At 32.6% G+C, this 19,088-nt stretch overlaps 1 protein-coding gene across 1 annotated transcript in view; it reads right to left on the bottom strand.

Annotated features, from left to right (window-relative positions):
- The window catches only part of LOC143072085 (uncharacterized), a 130,174-nt gene extending 116,588 nt beyond the window's left edge, over positions 1 to 13,586 (bottom strand). Inside the window, exon 1 of the mRNA XM_076246869.1 lies at positions 13,466 to 13,586. Within this exon, the coding sequence (XP_076102984.1) occupies positions 13,466 to 13,520 (55 nt within the window). The 5' untranslated portion in view covers positions 13,521 to 13,586. The remainder of the gene's footprint in view (positions 1 to 13,465) is intronic.
- Between the last annotated feature and the right edge of the window lie 5,502 nt (positions 13,587 to 19,088).

Genomic DNA, 19,088 nt, shown 5'->3' with positions numbered 1-19,088 from the left:
TCTCAACCAAATCATGTCTTCAAAATGTAATTTAAAGTTTAGTCGACAATAAAGCGACGTTTACATCCACAAAGATCAAAGCGTTCAACAGCGTATTGAGCGGAAAAACTTTCAAACTATTGTTGATGTTTTAAAATCATTTGATTTCGAAATTGACATGAGAGGAACTGAAGTTATAGCCAAGCGTTATGTAAACCACTAACAGTCAAGACGAGAAGGTCATTTTAACAGAGACATGCAAAGTTTACGTAATGAACAAAGTGACATGCAGCCGCCATCATCGCGCTGGAGATAGGAGTCAGCGTGACATGTACAATAACACTCATACTGGAAGACGTAACTACTACAACAGCGACACCAGACGAGAACAAAGAGACAAAAATGGTGAACAGCAAAGGCACACGACACAGGGTAGATGGTAGATTGCAGCCGGGTTTTGGAATGTGAATAATTGGAATATAAACACTTTTTTTCTGAAAATAATAAACTTAGAACTGGTTATATAAACATGTTGAATTTAGGTATTGTAGGTTATGTAAAACACATTTAAAGTATGATGACGTTTTACATGTAAATAGTTATAACTGGATTGGTCAAAATAGAAAACATCTACATAAAAAAGCCAAGACTTGTTCTGGTGGGGTAGGACTGTTTGTTAAAAAATCTTATTACGAAATGTTTGATATTGGAGTGTTAGACACATCCTTTGAGGGTATTTAGTGGGTCTCTTTCAAACATAAAAATTCAGACTTTAGATTTAATGTATGTGTAGCATATATGCCTCCGAAAAACTCAATCCGACATGTTGATAAAGATGGTTTTTTGACACACTAATTACACAGGTGTATCACTGGGGTAAAGCTGATGACCGTAACTGCATTCACGGTCATCCCAAGATGTCGGATGAAAAATTAGGTCAGTTTCTGTATTGTCTGTTTAAGTGTTTCTATATCATTTTCTTTACAAATCATACATTGAAACGATGTAAATTTATAAAAGAATCACTCGAAAATCACTAATTACTTCCGAGAAATGTGCATGAAACGGGAAATTCGATTTGAAAAAATCGTTAAGATGACCGTAAATCATAATCAAAATATTTTCAAGATGACCGTAACATAAAACAAGGATGACCGTGATTGGTAAAAAGATGACCGTAACTTGTAAAGGATGACCGTAATTTGTAAAGACTGACTGTAATTTATATAGGACGACCGTAACTTTTATAGGATGACCATCAATTCTAAGAAATATCCGTATTGTATTCAAAGCTTTTTTGTTGAGTTTGTCGATCTCAATAGGGGCACGGTTAGCGGATATAAAATTTTAATATGTTTCATAAATTTCTTTTTTTAAACTATAATATAATTGGCCATATTTAGGATTTGTAACAATGATAGTAAATTGCATATTTCTCGTAAACAATGAAATGTTTATTGATATCAACGTTAAAATTTTAACACAAATTGACAGCGATACGACGAAAATTTGAAGAAACATGAATGTGTCACTAGTACACGGATGCCTCATCTATTCTACACTATCATTTTCTATGTTTAGTGGACTATGAAAATGGGATAAAACTGTAATTTGGCATTAGAATTAAAAAGATCATACTATAGGGAAAATGTGTACTAAGTTTCAATTTTATTTAACATGAAGCTGGACAAACAAACAGATGAACGGACGAACGTACGCACAGACCAGAAAAACATAATGCCAATAAATGGAGCATTAAAAACATTAATAATACATACGAATATTTGGTAATCGAGCCCATGTGTATGGTTCCAGAGGAAGCAGATTAAAATCTTAATTTGTCTTGGTATATGCAGGCGGAAACACTTTTGAAATAGAACAAAAGAATCGAAGCTCTGTGTGTATCGAGAAAGCGATAAATGTTAACTGTAATGTTTGATATAGTAACAAAATTCTAAAAAGTTAATAGAAACATATAAAACGACAATTTTCTTATTTTAAAAACACCATTTGCATAAGTTTTCAATGTATCTATTACATAGTAATGCAAAACAATAAGATATCAAGTCGACGACATGGTTCTTATCGGGGCCTTTTATACTAGTAGCTGACTATGCGGTATGGGCTTTGCTCATTGTTGAAGGCCTTACGGTTCCCTATAATTGTTAATGTTTGTGTCATTTTGGTCTTTTCTGGATAGTTGTCTCATTGGCAATAATACCACATCTTCTTTTTTATATATAGTATCTATAAGTTGGATGTAGAAAATGCATAACCTCCGATTTTTTTTTTATCATGGACGGAGAACATATCAATCTTATAGTTCAAAAATTTTCGTGTCTGCCCTTCCATTATGTGAATCAAGAAAAAATTCCCCAAAACAGGTAACGATTGTATCGAAAAGAGAAAAATCGAGTGCACCTTTTTATGTTAGGGCATGTTTGGGTGTATATTTTGTCTTTAAAACGTACAAAGCAAGAGTATTTTATATAGCATCTCGCTTCAGATTCTATCATTATTATATATCAAAGCTACGGGTTGACTTTATAACGTAAAAAAATGACAGTACGAAAAGATGAAATATATGGGTCAAGTGAGATACCTATCTAATGATTCACAAAAACAGAGTAGGTGTGTTCGAATAGCTATTTTTTTCTGAAAGTACTTGACGACAATCTTTTAATTTGGATGATGAAAATGGATATCTTCGAAAAAATATGATTGTCTTGTGTGTGATAACTAGTGTTTATAATCTTCAACCACTAAAATTGTGTAGTCTGCCCTTCCACGAAATATTTAATTAGAATTTTTTTATATGCTTAAGAATTTTCAAAAATTCCATCTGACATCCGAACAGACAATATTTTTAAGTTGAATCAATGCAGACAAGATCATTAACTAAAATGCTCATTAGCTAGAAGATACATTTGTCTTTTAAAATATAACTGACATATAACGATCGATCGTAATGGTGCTATGTGGATAAATTTATCAGTTTTCAAGAGCAAAATTGGCAGAGCGTCATCCCTACAATGGCTTCCATTTCTACGATTGTGAGCATGAACTGGCGTAATGGGGAGATAATTTTGAAGAAGTAGAATCCTGACTGTATGAATAACATTTCTGTATACATTGTATATACAAATTGACAACGTTCCGCCTTGTGATACGCTTTTCGTACAATACTATTTTAAGGATCTACTTTGCTGGAGCTCACCTTCACTAGTTTATTCGAATGATATTTTCAAAATATTTCTGTTATTTTATTTGCACGACAAAATGAAAGACGATATAATATCAATGGGTGTACATGCATTTTTTTTGGCATTTTTAAAAATGTGTATTTATTATATGTCATTAAAAGGAATCCCAGAAACAAAAAAAAATCTTATGTCGAGCAGTTGAACTGTGCACCGCATTTTTTTCATTATTCTTGTAAGGTGTCATTTTATCGCGCTTTTGTAACATGTTTTCCCTTCCTGTTCATTTGCATGTCTTTTGGCAAATTCATTTTAAAAATTAAACACTCTACTGTAAAAAAGATACATATGGTAATCTTTGCATTTGAAGCACGTCTCATTTTCTTCTACCTATAGGATAAAACTCTCATATTAATATGTGTATACCAACACGATTAATCATTTGATACAAAAAGATAGTTATATAAATACGGATATTTCTTAGAATTGAGGGTCATCCTTTAAAAGTTACGGTCATCATTTACAAATTACGGTCATTTTAAAAGCAGTTACGGTCAGCCTTGTTATGAATCGCTGATTCTGTTACGGTCATCTCGATTGTGATTTACGGTCATCTTGGCGATTTTTTCAAATCGAATTTCCCGTTTCATGCACATTTCTCAGAAGTAATTAGTGATTTTCGAGTGATTCTTTTATAAATTTACATCGTTTCAGTGTGTGATTTGTAAAGAAAATGATATAGAAACACTTTAACAGACAATACAGAAACTGACCTAATTTTTCATCCGACATCTTGGGATGACCGTGAATGCAGTTACGGTCATCAGCTTTACCCCAGTGTGTATGAGCATCAAAATTCTGGTCCCTTTTTCATTTGTGGAGATTTTAATAGTTACATTTGGAGATGATAACGATTATATTGTTGGTGTCGATGATCTATGTCCAAGAGATGTAGTTGATTTTAAATGTAATTCTTATTGTAATACATTTATTGATTTTTTAACTAGCGTGAACTGTTGTATACTTAAAGATAGAAACTTTGTAAACAATGATTATACAACCGGCGGCTGAAGTACGTTCACTATTCACTATTCACTTTTCACTATTCAAGTTTATGAAATTGAATAAATTTAGTATCAACTTGTATATAAAAATGTGAGAAAAAAACCAGATATGCTATGCTTTCCAATGAGACAACTCTCTACAAGAGACCAAATGACCGGCACAGACATTTAAAACAGCTACTCACCGTACGGCCTTCAACAATGCACAAAGTCCCTACCGCACAGTCAGCTTTGAAGGCCCCGAAATGACAATGTAAAACAATCCAAACGAGAAAGCTAACGGCATTATTATTTTATCAGGGTTGAATTCGTAACCTTTTAGAATAAGTTTATTTAAAAGATCGTTAAGTTGATTTGTTAAGTGTAATGTCTGTAATGAATTGCTATAGGAATTCGATTAGAATACGAGGTCTGTGTAATATATAGTATTAAGGTATAAACAGATAGGATATTTGTAATGCCTATCCCTTTTATCTAGAATTATTTATTTTTTACGTAAAATTGAACTTGATCATGCATCTCAAATCCACTTATGCATATCTAGGAGCTTATGGTACAATTGTCGCACATATTGTCACAATTATTACATATATTTCAATGGGTGTGCGGGGTCCACTTTTATTAATCAAGCATTAAAATACGCATTTGTTTCCGGCTTGGGATGTCCACATAAAATGAAATCAACCGTTTAAACGGTACTCGATGTGTCAGGGGAGGGCAAAAGAGTAATCATGTCTTAAAGTGCCAATTTTAAATTTCAAAATCTTATTTTCCAATATTAAAATTTCTCACATACTTATACATTTATATATAAAGACTTTAAGTAAAATATGAAAAGTCTATTAGGACTATAGGAGGTAATATACCCAAGGACTGAAAGTTTCGTATAAAAAACTAGGGGTGTTTCCTCGATAGGATATCTGTATTATGGAGCGCCCGAAAACCGAAAACGGCCAACACAAAGGTAATAGAAGGGGGAACAAAACCTATATAGTGAATATAGTGCACAGATCCGATTTAAGGGGTATTGGAGCGCCCGAATGTTAAAAACGGCCGATTAGAAGAAAAAATGCTTCCCCCATGACGTTACGATCGAGTTTTGAACCCTTGAATCCCCTAATTACAGGTATATCCTATATATCCTGAGAAAGGTAATAGAAGGGGGAACAAAACCTATATAGTGAATATAGTGCACAGATGCGGTTTAAGGGAGTAAGGAGCGCCCGAATGTCAAAAACGGCTGATTTGAAGAAAAAATGCTTCCCCCATGACGTTACGATCGAGTTTTGAACCCTTGAATCCCCTAATTACAGGTATATCCTATATATCCTAGGAAAGGTAATAGAAGGGGGAACAAAACCTATATAGTGAATATAGTGCACAGATCCGATTTAAGGGGTATTGGAGCGCCCGAATGTTAAAAACGGCCGATTAGAAGAAAAAATGCTTCCCCCATGACGTTACGATCAAGTTTTGAACCCTTGAATCCCCTAATTACAGGTATATCCTATATATCCTGAGAAAGGTAATAGAAGGGGGAACAAAACCTATATAGTGAATATAGTGCACAGATGCGGTTTAAGGGAGTAAGGAGCGCCCGAATGTCAAAAACGGCTGATTTGAAGAAAAAATGCTTCCCCCATGACGTTACGATCGAGTTTTGAACCCTTGAATCCCCTAATTACAGGTATATCCTATATATCCTAGGAAAGGTAATAGAAGGAGGAACAAAACCTATATAGTGAATATAGTGCACAGATCCGATTTAAGGGGTATTGGAGCGCCCGAATGTTAAAAACGGCCGATTAGAAGAAAAAATGCTTCCCCCTTGACGTTACGATCGAGTTTTGAACCCTTGAATCCCCTAATTACAGGTATATCCTATATATCCTGAGAAAGGTAATAGAAGGGGGAACAAAACCTATATAGTGAATATAGTGCACAGATGCGGTTTAAGGGAGTAAGGAGCGCCCGAATGTCAAAAACGGCTGATTTGAAGAAAAAATGCTTCCCCCATGACGTTACGATCGAGTTTTGAACCCTTGAATCCCCTAATTACAGGTATATCCTATATATCCTAGGAAAGGTAATAGAAGGGGGAACAAAACCTATATAGTGAATATAGTGCACAGATCCGATTTAAGGGGTATTGGAGCGCCCGAATGTTAAAAACGGCCGATTAGAAGAAAAAATGCTTCCCCCATGACGTTACGATCAAGTTTTGAACCCTTGAATCCCCTAATTACAGGTATATCCTATATATCCTGAGAAAGGTAATAGAAGGGGGAACAAAACCTATATAGTGAATATAGTGCACAGATGCGGTTTAAGGGAGTAAGGAGCGCCCGAATGTCAAAAACGGCTGATTTGAAGAAAAAATGCTTCCCCCATGACGTTACGATCGAGTTTTGAACCCTTGAATCCCCTAATTACAGGTATATCCTATATATCCTAGGAAAGGTAATAGAAGGAGGAACAAAACCTATATAGTGAATATAGTGCACAGATCCGATTTAAGGGGTATTGGAGCGCCCGAATGTTAAAAACGGCCGATTAGAAGAAAAAATGCTTCCCCCTTGACGTTACGATCGAGTTTTGAACCCTTGAATCCCCTAATTACAGGTATATCCTATATATCCTGAGAAAGGTAATAGAAGGGGGAACAAAACCTATATAGTGAATATAGTGCACAGATGCGGTTTAAGGGAGTAAGGAGCGCCCGAATGTCAAAAACGGCTGATTTGAAGAAAAAATGCTTCCCCCATGACGTTACGATCGAGTTTTGAACCCTTGAATCCCCTAATTACAGGTATATCCTATATATCCTAGGAAAGGTAATAGAAGGGGGAACAAAACCTATATAGTATACCTTACTCCCTTAAACCGCATCTGTGCACTATATTCACTATATAGGTTTTGTTACCCCTTCTATTACCTTTTTTAGGATATATAGGATATACCTGTAATTCGGGGATTCAAGGGTTCAAAATTCGATCATAAGGTCCTGGGGGAAGCATATTTTCTTCAAATCAGCCGTTTTTGACATTCGGGGGCTCCTTACTCCCTTAAACCGCATCTGTGCACTATATTCACTATATAGGTTTTGTTACCCCTTCTATTACCTTTCTTAGGATATATAGGATATACCTGTAATTAGGGGATTCAAGGGTTCAAAATTCGATCATAAGGTCCTGGGTGAAGCATATTTTTTTCAAATCAGCCGTTTTTGACATTCGGGGGCTCCTTACTCCCTTAAACCGCATCTGTGCACTATATTCACTATATAGGTTTTGTTACCCCTTCTATTACCTTTCTTAGGATATATAGGATATACCTGTAATTAGGGGATTCAAGGGTTCAAAATTCGATCATAAGGTCCTGGGGGAAGCATATTTTCTTCAAATCAGCCGTTTTTGACATTCGGGCGCTCCTTACTCCCTTAAACCGCATCTGTGCACTATATTCACTATATAGGTTTTGTTACCCCTTCTATTACCTTTCTTAGGATATATAGGATATACCTGTAATTAGGGGATTCAAGGGTTCAAAATTCGATCATAAGGTCCTGGGGGAAGCATATTTTCTTCAAATCAGCCGTTTTTGACATTAGGGCGCTCCTTACTCCCTTAAACCGCATCTGTGCACTATATTCACTATATAGGTTTTGTTACCCCTTCTATTACCTTTCTTAGGATATATAGGATATACCTGTAATTAGGGGATTCAAGGGTTCAAAATTCGATCATAACGTGTTGGCCGTTTTCGGTATTCGGGCGCTCCATAATACAGATATCCTTATTAGATTTTATCGAGGAAACACCGCTAGTTTTTTATACGAAACTTTCAGTCCTTGGGTATATTACCTCCTTTAGTCCTAATAGACTTTTCATATTTTACTTAAAGTCTTTATATATAAATGTATAAGTATGTGAGAAATTTTAATATTGGAAAATGAGATTTTGTAATTTAAAATTGGCACTTTGAGACATGATTACTCTTTTTCCCTCCCCTGACACATCGAGTACCGTTTAAACGGTTGATTTCATTTTATGTGGACATCCCAAGCCCGTAACGAATGCGTATTTTAATGCTTGATTAATAAAAGTGAACCCCGCACACCCATTGAAATATATGTAATAATTGTGACAATATGTGCGACAATTGTACCATAAGCTCCTAGATATGCATAAGTGGATTTGAGATGCATGATCAAGTTCAGTTTTACGTAAAATTAAATAATTCTAGATAAAATGGATAGGCATAACAAATATCCTATCTGTTTATACCTTAATACTATATATTACACAGACCTCGTTTTCTAATCGAATTCCTATAGCAATTCATTACAGACATTACACTTAACAAATCAACTTAACGATCTTTTAAATAAACTTATTCTAAAAGGTTAGGAATTCAACCCTGATAAAATAATAATGCCGTTAGCTTTCTCGTTTGAATTGTTTTACATTGTCATTTCGGGGCCTTCAAAGCTGACTGTGCGGTAGGGACTTTGTGCATTGTTGAAGGCCGTACGGTGAGTAGCTGTTTTAAATGTCTGTGCCGGTCATTTGGTCTCTTGTAGAGAGTTGCCTCATTGGCAAGCATAGCATATCTGGGTTTTTTCTCACATTTTTACATATACAAGTTGATACTAAATTTATTCAATTTCATAAACTTGAATAGTGAATAGTGCAAAAAAACACAGTTCACTATTCATGAATTTTGAATAGTGAAAAGTGAATAGTGAATAGTGAACGTACTTCAGCCCGGTGATTATACATGTGTATCAACAAAAGGCTGTTTATAGGTTAGACAATACTTGGTCATGTTTTATGAAGATTTAAGCCCAAGGCGAAGCCGAGGGCTTAAATCTTCATAAAACATTACCAAGTATTGTCTGACCAATTCAGAACAGATTCACACTTTCGAGTGACCTTACAAAATTAGCCTTCTCCATTGTAATATTCAAACCTTAAATAAGAGTTCACTTTTTTTTTATAGTGAACCAAATGTAAAACTTAGGTAATCATCATTTCAATGGATGGAATGGAATTGCACTGACATAGTTTGTGAGGACCGAATGAATAAATTGTTTTTCTTGTGCTTCAGGTAAAATTTAATACATATATATCTTGAGATTTTTTTTATGTAAAAAGCAACACAATATTCTATAAATCCCCTTTTTGATTTTTTTTTTATAAATATAAAAATCTGTATTAGAATTTAAATTCGGACCATTCAACATTAAATGCTTACTTTTTATTGATAATTTTATATGTACACTGTGTATTGTGTTTCTCCGAAGAAACAAAATCCTTTGCTTTATATATCAGCAGTCTGGCATTGTTTTCTTGAAAGAAAAAACAAAATCCCTCAAATGCCATGTATATTATAAATAAATACTTTTTATCAACATCCTTACCCCCATTGTTTTTGTTTATTCTATATACGTGTACTATTAGAAAATGTGTGAAAATTTGCAAAATTCAAAATGTTTTGTTTTAATCTTTGCTCTTTTCCCAGGGAAAATTCCTCGGGGGATTTGTACACTTTATTAGTGCAGTTATTAAGAGTTCACTTTCATAATTAACTGACAATGAAAAGTCATTCATGTATAGCATTTCATAGTGCATGGAAAACCATGTACCATGAAAATTAGAGGGGGGAACTGACTTTTCATTGGACGAAAAGGGGTAAGTATGTTCTAAAATCAGAGAAAGCTTTATCTGGTAAAGGTGGTACGACTTCGTACATATAATCTATTTAAGAACAGTTTTGAAACGGGAACTTATTGTAAAATTCCAATGCCATTTTCGCAAAGGAGTTCTTTTGTCAAATTTCGATGTGGTGAAGCACCACTAAGAATAGAAAAGTGGAGATTTGAAAAAAGAATTTTAAAAGATCGAGTCTGTGATACTTGTATGAATATTTTAGAAGATGAAGCCCATGTTATTTTATCGTGTCCTTAATATGACGATTTTAGAAAAAAAATATTTGATGAAGCAGCAACACATTTTAATAGTGATTTTATGTCTTTTGATGATAAACAGAAATTAGTGTTTTTATTAACAGATACTAATATGATTCGTAGCTGTGCCAAAGCCTGTAATCTTCTTTTAAAAAGACGTAGAAATGTTTTATATTGTAAATAATGTTATCATATACTTAAATAAAATATTACTAAAATTTTACAGTTCAATAACATTTGAAAATATCAAAAGGCTATGAAGGATTACTAGGTTTATTAACCAGATTCCTAAGAATTTCCATAGCGGGCTGATAATATCAGATTATTACATGACATTTTTCATATCGCATGTATTATCAGCCCTAGGTTCAATATCAGCACAAGAGCCGCATGGCTCGAGGGCTGATATTGACCGAGGGCTGGTAATACATGAAATATGGAAAATGACATGTTATGATCTTTTTATCTTATGCTTCAACAATGGAGAAAAATAACAGATTCATATATTGATCCTTTTACGTGGTTCCAAAATCGAAGTTCAAAGATTGAAAAGTTCACGGACGTCGGACCCCAGATTTAGTACATTCGATATGAAATCTTTTTTTCATATGCTTCAACAAAGAAGAAAAATATTTATGGACGAATCGACAAAAAGAATAATTCAACAATATACATATTGAACACTGTTTGGAAAAGTCAACTTTTTTTAAGTAACTTTCTAAATTATGTTGAAACTTTTAAAAAATGCATTTATTTAATAGTTTTTTTAGTTTTTTAGTTTTTTTATTATTTTACACATATACTTTCCAGTATCCAAATAATTGTTTTGTACACTACTTTGTAATGTTTTTCACTGAAAACGTAGCATTGAGGTGTATTTTCCGGAATTTGCCGAGTATCACCGTAATGCCATGCGATAACGTTACGGAAAGGCATGTGATAACAATCAAAGCATGTGATAAACTTTTCATATCAGCTCGCTAAGCACCAATTCCAAAAATATTGAGTTTACGTTAATTTAATGTTATTATCCTACAATAAAAATCATATGTTGTTTAGTCTAAGTATATGATAAAGGTACCTTTATTGACTGCTTCCGGAATGTTATCACATGCCTTTCCGTTAATTTCTGTGACGTTTATCACATGCAACTTCGTGCATTTCCGGAAATTTGTTTGAAAACGACAACAGAACGCGGAAAACGTGATAAGATTTTTCATAAAATGGTTGAGGAGCAAAAATGAATTAAGTTAAACATGTTTTGAAAGGCATAAATGAGGTGATAATAGTATTGAAGAACATGATAATTGTTGTGACAAGATAAATAAAATACTTGTAATATCAATAAAAACAATTAAAGTTGAGATTTTTTTTTGGTTGTCTGTAAATATTTAAAAGTGCAAAGGCAAACAAAATTAAATCTTAATAGTTCTTGTCTGTATTTCTTCTGCTGAAGTATATGATAAAAAGATAATTACATGTCATTTTTCATACCAGACCCTTTATCGGCCATCGTTCATGATATTAGCCCTCGAGTCTGCGGCTCTTGGGCTGATATCATAACCTTGGGCCGATAAAGGGTCTGATATGAAAAATGCCATGTAATAATCTATACTTATTGTCAATATGTTTTATAATAGATGAATTCTTTATATAATTTTTATTGTTACATGTATAGTCTCTTGTAATTCTGTACAGAATGACTCTCTTTTTATATTTATATACTTTTACATTTAATGTAAAGTTGTATCATATATTATTGAGAGATGAGACTTTAAATAAAATATTGAATTGAATTATGAAAAGTTTATCACATACTTCGACTTATATCACTTGCCTTTCCGTAACGTTATCGCATGGCATTCCGGTAATACTCGGCAAATTCCGGAAAATACACCTCAAAGGTACGTTTTCAGTGAAAAACATTACAAAGTAGGGTACAAAACAATTATTTGGATACTGGAAAGTATATTGTGTAAATGAAAAAAAAAACAACAAGAAAAAATGATAAATTAAATGCATTTTTAAACATAATTTAGAAAGTTACTTAAAAAATGTTGACTTTTCCAAACAGTGTTCATTATGTATATTGTTGAATTATCTTTTTATCGTCCATATTTAAATTTATCGTATACTTATAGAAAATAATGGTATAATTGTACCCCATGATAAAACTTATTTGTACATACATGTATATTTATTCATTAAATTTGAAGAATTGCCTTAGCCGTGTGATATGACTTTTGTTATCAACTGCTTCCGGTTTTTATCAAGTGATTCCGTTTCATATCAACTGCTTCCGGTTATTATCGCATGCTTTGCTGTAACGTTATCGGATGACATTTCGACGTCATTCGGCAAATTCCAGAAAATATACCTCACTGGTACGTTTCTTTGTGTAAATCATTACAAAGTTGGATACAAAAAATTATTTAGGAATCCGGAAAATATATTATTAAAAGATGCAAAACAAATAGCATTTTTTAAAGTTTTAAAAATAGTTTTTTGTCTATATGTCTTTTGTTGAAGTATATGATAAAAAGAACATAACATGTCATTTTTGATATCAGACCCCTTATCAGCCCATGGTCAAAATCATCACTCGAGCCTGTCGGCTCTCGGGTTGATATCATGACATAGGGCTGATAAGGGGTCTGATATGAAAAATGCCATGTTATAATCTATATATATCATACTGCTTTTTTCTTCATTGTTTAGGCATACGATAAAAAGATTTCATATCGAATGTTCTACATTTGGGGTCCGACATTCGTGACGTCAGTGAACTTTTCACTCTTTGAACCTCTATTTGAGAACCACGTAAAAGGATCAATATATTAATTTGTTATTTTTCTCCATTGCGGCTCTTGGGCTGATATTGAACCTAGGGCTGATAATACATGCGATACGCAAAATGCCATGTAGTAATCTGAAATTATTGCATAACAATATAATATTTCCCACAGAAAGTAACCAAAAGTTAGCGTGCAATAAATTCTGATAAAATCACAAAATTCATGACGTCATCAATTTTTACTTTCAAGTATTATATTGCTTTATAATAAAAGGGTTATTGCATGAATATTGGGGAATATTGTCCCTCGTAGAACATTTATTGCACTCGCAAGCTCGTGCAATATAAAATTCTACTCGGACAATTGTCCCCAATATTCATGCAATAACCCTATAGTATAAATGTCTCTGTTCCATCTTATCTCAATAATAAGAATAGCATACGCTGAAAAGATACATACCTAAAAGAGATATAATAACTAGCAAAAGCCTGGATAAAAATGTGAACAAAAACATGTTGAGAATATTCTCCGAAAATACAACGACTTATAATAAACTAAGAACATCGGAAACCATAATTTACAAAGGAAGTGTGTGATGTTACAAATTGTTGTTATTATTGTTTATAATAACTTGATTTTAATTTAGATTGAGCTTTCGTCTTAGCTTTTAATGTGTTTAAAATCATTTTTTCCAAACATTTTTGTTTAAGTCAATTATAACGACATAAGAATCATTTTTACCAATGATTGATAAACCTACACAAAAACAACCGCTCATTTGCATGAATATAACGTTTCCTTTTCTATAAAGCCTGCATTTGTAATAGTCGGATAGAATAATTACCTTGCTGGTGATTTAAAAATGCCTCTACTGATGTTAAAAATGTAACAATTGATTTATAATTGTAAATATTTGAAGCAAATTAGAAGTTCTATGTTATTGAAATCCAATCAAATTCTACCAACTGTGTTGAGTTGTTTAGTTTTCTCGTTGTCGTTTGAAAATAGTTTCTTACAAATTTGTTCAACTTTAAAAAAATTTACAGCAATTCAAAAGTCAAATATGTGTTATCTCTGCATGAAATTGAAATTTTCTTCACTGTTATTTAAAATAGGGGCTGGGAGGTAACGTTAAATTTGCATCACAACGTAACACGAGCACTAACGAATTTCACCAGTATTACGAGAACACAATCCTCCCCTGAAGTGTACATACAAATGACATTAATCGTGTTTTTATTGGATGTTTCGAGGCTTGGCGAAATACGAAAAGCTTTTTAACAGCCAAATTTGGTTCTGTGTTTACTTTAAGAATATAATTGCAGATGCTAAATTTAAAAGAACGAGTGTCGTGTCTAAAAATAACGTAGATCTACTAATATAAAAAACCTGCTATATAAATTCCAATTTCCTTTATTTTTGATATATTGGAGGTAGTTGATCAGTGTCAGATAATGTTGTATTTGAGTGCAACACGCTGTTTCCCGGATAAGGCGGTAGTAGGGAACAGGAATCAGCAATTTGTTGGTATGGCGGCGGTTCCTGAAATGTTGTTGTGTAGGACTGTTCGACTGAAAAATTTTGATAAATAATATTGTATCACTTTGACGACAGAAAATATTACACAGTACATAAGACGTTTTTTTTAATATACTGAAATGTTTTGTTTAATTGCTGATTATATAAAAATATCTGCTGTTCCTTTTCGTATTTTGTTTATTGTAAGGGGAAAGCTATTGAATGACGACAGAAAATATAACATAGTACATCAGACTTTTTTATTTAAATACACTAAAATATTTTGTTTATTGCTCAATATATATTGTAAAATGATCTGTTTGTTTTCGTATTTTTTTACAGTTTGAACGGAAGTTTGCTTACTAATGTTAGAGTTGTGATTAGGAGCCTAGATGAAAAATTGTGCTCCATGTTTTACAAATTTGTTGCCTAAGTAGAAATCATAGAATTCATTTAAGTGACACCATAGGAAGGGTTTATATACATGTATATACGTATATTAATACGCTTCGTTTTGCATTAAGTACACATTTGAAATAGCACTTAACAAACCATTGGAACTGTTTAAAAAAAATAAAACATATTGACCTTTTAAATTCTCTTTTTTTCAATTTTGTGTCGTTTGTCCTTGACCTCATTTAGAATGCCACATCCAAAATAAATATTCTCTTTGCAAAATAAACAGATAAACAGATAACCTTACATGTTATAGAAGTTGATATAGTCTGTAGGTGAGGGTGTATCACCTGACCTCTGATGCCGCTTGTTTTATTATGGTGTTTTATACAAATGACGATAATAACTGTTATAAGAATTGCACTCATAAAACTTCCAATTACTACCCCTGCTACAGCACCATTATATCTAAAAAATAAATAAAAAAAAGGATAAAAATTCAATAAATGGGCCTACTATAAAAATAAGAAGAATGAAGAATGTGCACATGACGTGGTACCTAGAGACCAAATGATGTATGTATAAATAGATGTAAACGTAGGCTGACAAATTTAGAGTAATGTTGTTACTTTGCCGATATGTGTGTATAAATTGTCAATATTAGGTCAAATATGTCAATTTCGACATATGTTTGACTTTTCTAAACCAAAATTGACATGATTAGTCTCATTTGACACATCTTAGTTGAAACCCTTATCTACATTTGTAAATGAGATTAATAGAATGGTCCAGATAGTTTGATACGCAATAGCTAACAAACAATTATTAATCAAACGTTAAAAAGAAGATAATTTTATTGTAAAAGTAATCATTACTTACTTGGTATCATAGTGGTAGTAATGGTTATATTGGTTGTAGTTGGAATATGTATGACTTCCTTGGTTACAACTGAATGGCACTGAAACAGATAAAAATAAGCATTATCTAAATTCATGTATTTTGGCCAACTGATTTAGTTTCAATGTTTGTCATATTTTCCTTTACCCTATGTAATAATGATGAAAATACGTGTGTCATTATTCGAAATAATTTCATAGAAATTGATCCAATATCCACCCATATAGGTGCGAATCATATCTCTGGCCAGAGATAAATTATGATTCGCACCTAAATGGGTGGATATTGGATCAATTTCTATGAAATAATTTTATAGCAAAAAAAAATAATCATCGAATTCAGGTTGGGAAACTATTGTTAATAGCATACCTATTAAAAGAAAGGATAAAACATTCCAGTATATATCCAAAAACAATGGTCGATCCATGTTGCAAGTACATGTTATAAGATATATCTAACTTATTTTCTAACTAACAGTAGATAAGCAACCAGTTTTAACGTGTTCTTTGATAATTTGATCAATTCATACAAATATAATTAGTGTTAATAATGTACTTTCAAGTCTGATTCATCATCAATAAGTGAAATTTGGAAGTGTTAATTACCACTCGCGTTAAACTGTGAAAATTCATTGTATAGACTCTTATAGTGAATTTCGTCGTCAAATCAATTTATGGAATAAATACATGCACCTTTATGAATTACACAAAACGATTATAAACTTGAGAAACATTATAATATACCATCTACACCTACCAGTTGACTAAAGCGTATTTCAATCCTAAATATATATTCTCACAGCATATTGATGAATATGTCTTTCTTTTGGAACACAACTTCTTACTAACAGCCAGTTTTTGTAATGAGTTTTTCTGCCGATTGAGTCCAGATAGCATTCAGATCTTGTCGATTGCGAACCGTCTTTGCCGAAACCGTTCCGGAACAGTCCCGTTATTAATACGAAATTCGTCAATGATACCCACGTCAGAGTCCCGACAATTACAGAATACAATACGACTGAGACCAGACAAAGCCGTTTGTAATGCGGTAGAGCAGACCGTGATAGGATTACGTTCCGACAGTACCTGATAATTCCGAATATGCCGACAGTTTTCTAACTGATAACTCCCGTCAGCGTCGGTTCACTGTCTGATCACTGTCTGTTCTCTGTCGGATTACTTTCGGTAGAATCGGGACGCAGTCGTGACAGAATCGGTCGAATTTTACCATGGGAATGATACAAATCGGATTAGAATCGAATTGAACACGGGATTATCAGGACAAAATCGTTTGGAAACGGTCGAATATCGACTCTTCATGAACAATATCTGATTGTTATCGTGATTAAATATCTTTTTTTACAAATTTTAATTAAAGTTTGAATATCCATCCACGATTCACAGGATCTTGATCAGACTTTTGACAAATTTTAATCTGGAATGGTACTGTGAAGGACGGCAGTAAAAATCGTGAATGTGTGACCCCATCTTAAGATCAGAACCTTTTTTTGTATAAAAATATGAAATAGATAATTTATCTAACATATTCAAATATTAATAATTTACTTATAGGTAAATTTCCGGAAAAGTAATAAATACAATTTCTGGAAACGTTTACTTAAAGTTTCCGGAAACGTAGTATTGGAACTTTGAAAAATTAGCGGAAATGCAATACGCCCGATTTACTATATACATGTATATAAAATAATTTTTGACCATCAGGAAAATGTATAAAATGTTCATCATCTAATAGTATATCATGATATAAATTTTGTCTGATATTTTCGATTATATTGCAAAAGAGAATAAAATGAAATTCATCTTCGATGACTTTGCAGGTTTTACAGTCTTTGTTTCGAGGAATTTTAATGTAACGACCATTTTCTATTTATGCATGGTCTCTTATACGAAATTTAGTAAAACTATTCCTGATAGAAAAATCATTAAACAATAAGTAAAATATTGCTTCAAGTGAAGGTTTAAAGTTTTTATACAGAAAAAGTTTCCTACTTTCGTAATTTCTTTCTATTTTACTTTTATATAAATCTTTATAATATTCATTTATTTCATTTTTACAGTCTAATTATAATATAATAATTGATCTCTGATTTCGTTATACTACAGCTAATATGTAGTATAACAAAACCAGAGATCAATATTTTAATTAGATTGTTCATTTTTAATTTCTGATTTTAAATGGCTTACATCTGTAATAGTCTTACAATTGGCCACTTTATCTTGGAGGTTTTGTCTGAAAGACATTTTTAGCATATGTATACCAAGAATATATACCTTGTAAATAAAGGTATTTTGAAAGTTCAAAGGCCTCTTTCGATAATGGGTTTAAATTATCAATGTTTAGTTTAGCAAGGTATAAAATAAATTAAAGATTGTTGTTCTATCTTCTTTTGATTCGAGCGTAACTGATGAGTCTTTTGTAGACGAAACGCGCGTCTGGCGTAAATACAAAATTTCAATCCTGGTATCTATGATGAGTTTTTTTATATTTACAAAAGCTTAAATGCCAGTCTTTGTAAGAATCAGGCAATTTAGGTAAAAATTAAAACATGATAAGAAAAAACCCACCGAGCTAATCATGCTATTTAATACTAACCATCATCCTGAGTTAAAAAGTATTAGTCTTTCGTTTGTGTGTGTCTGGTAATATCAAATAACTTGGTTGGAAAATTGGTTAGAATGATAGCAAATTACAGAGTTATCTCCCCTTATTCGTTAATTTCTAGTGCATTTCAACCAAATTGTATCTTCTATTACCAGAACAGAAAATGGAAATGAATGTTGGTTTTGTGCATAACTGCATATTATGAACTGAAATCAATGTCAAATAGGGTGGGTTTTTTTTGGTCATGTTTTCACCACTGCCTGATTCTTAGGCAGACTGGCACTTAAAATGTGCACTCTCAACAATAAGAAATTTTATAACGTACTATGAAATACATGATCTAAAACACAAATGGGGATTTATAAACGACAACCGCTATGCAAATGGTATCTTTAGCTGTATACGTAATACGAAATAATACCACTAAACCTACAACTAGCAAAACAAAATTATAGCATCATTATTAATTCTAATGCAACAACGTTTGTTACGTTCATTTTGATTGGATAACGTCACTAATTTTCATGGCATCAATTGACAATTGATGCTATGGAACGTAAACGCAAGCGCAGACGATATATGACAGATTTTAAATACATGTTTGAACGTTGTTTTCTGTCAGTTTCATTTAAATGGAGATTACAATATT

Source organism: Mytilus galloprovincialis, chromosome 1 (assembly GCF_965363235.1).
Source record: "Mytilus galloprovincialis chromosome 1, xbMytGall1.hap1.1, whole genome shotgun sequence".
NCBI lineage: Eukaryota > Metazoa > Mollusca > Bivalvia > Mytilida > Mytilidae > Mytilus > Mytilus galloprovincialis.
The sequence above is the reverse complement of the archived record's forward strand: the minus strand, read 5'-3'. Positions and strand labels throughout refer to the sequence as shown.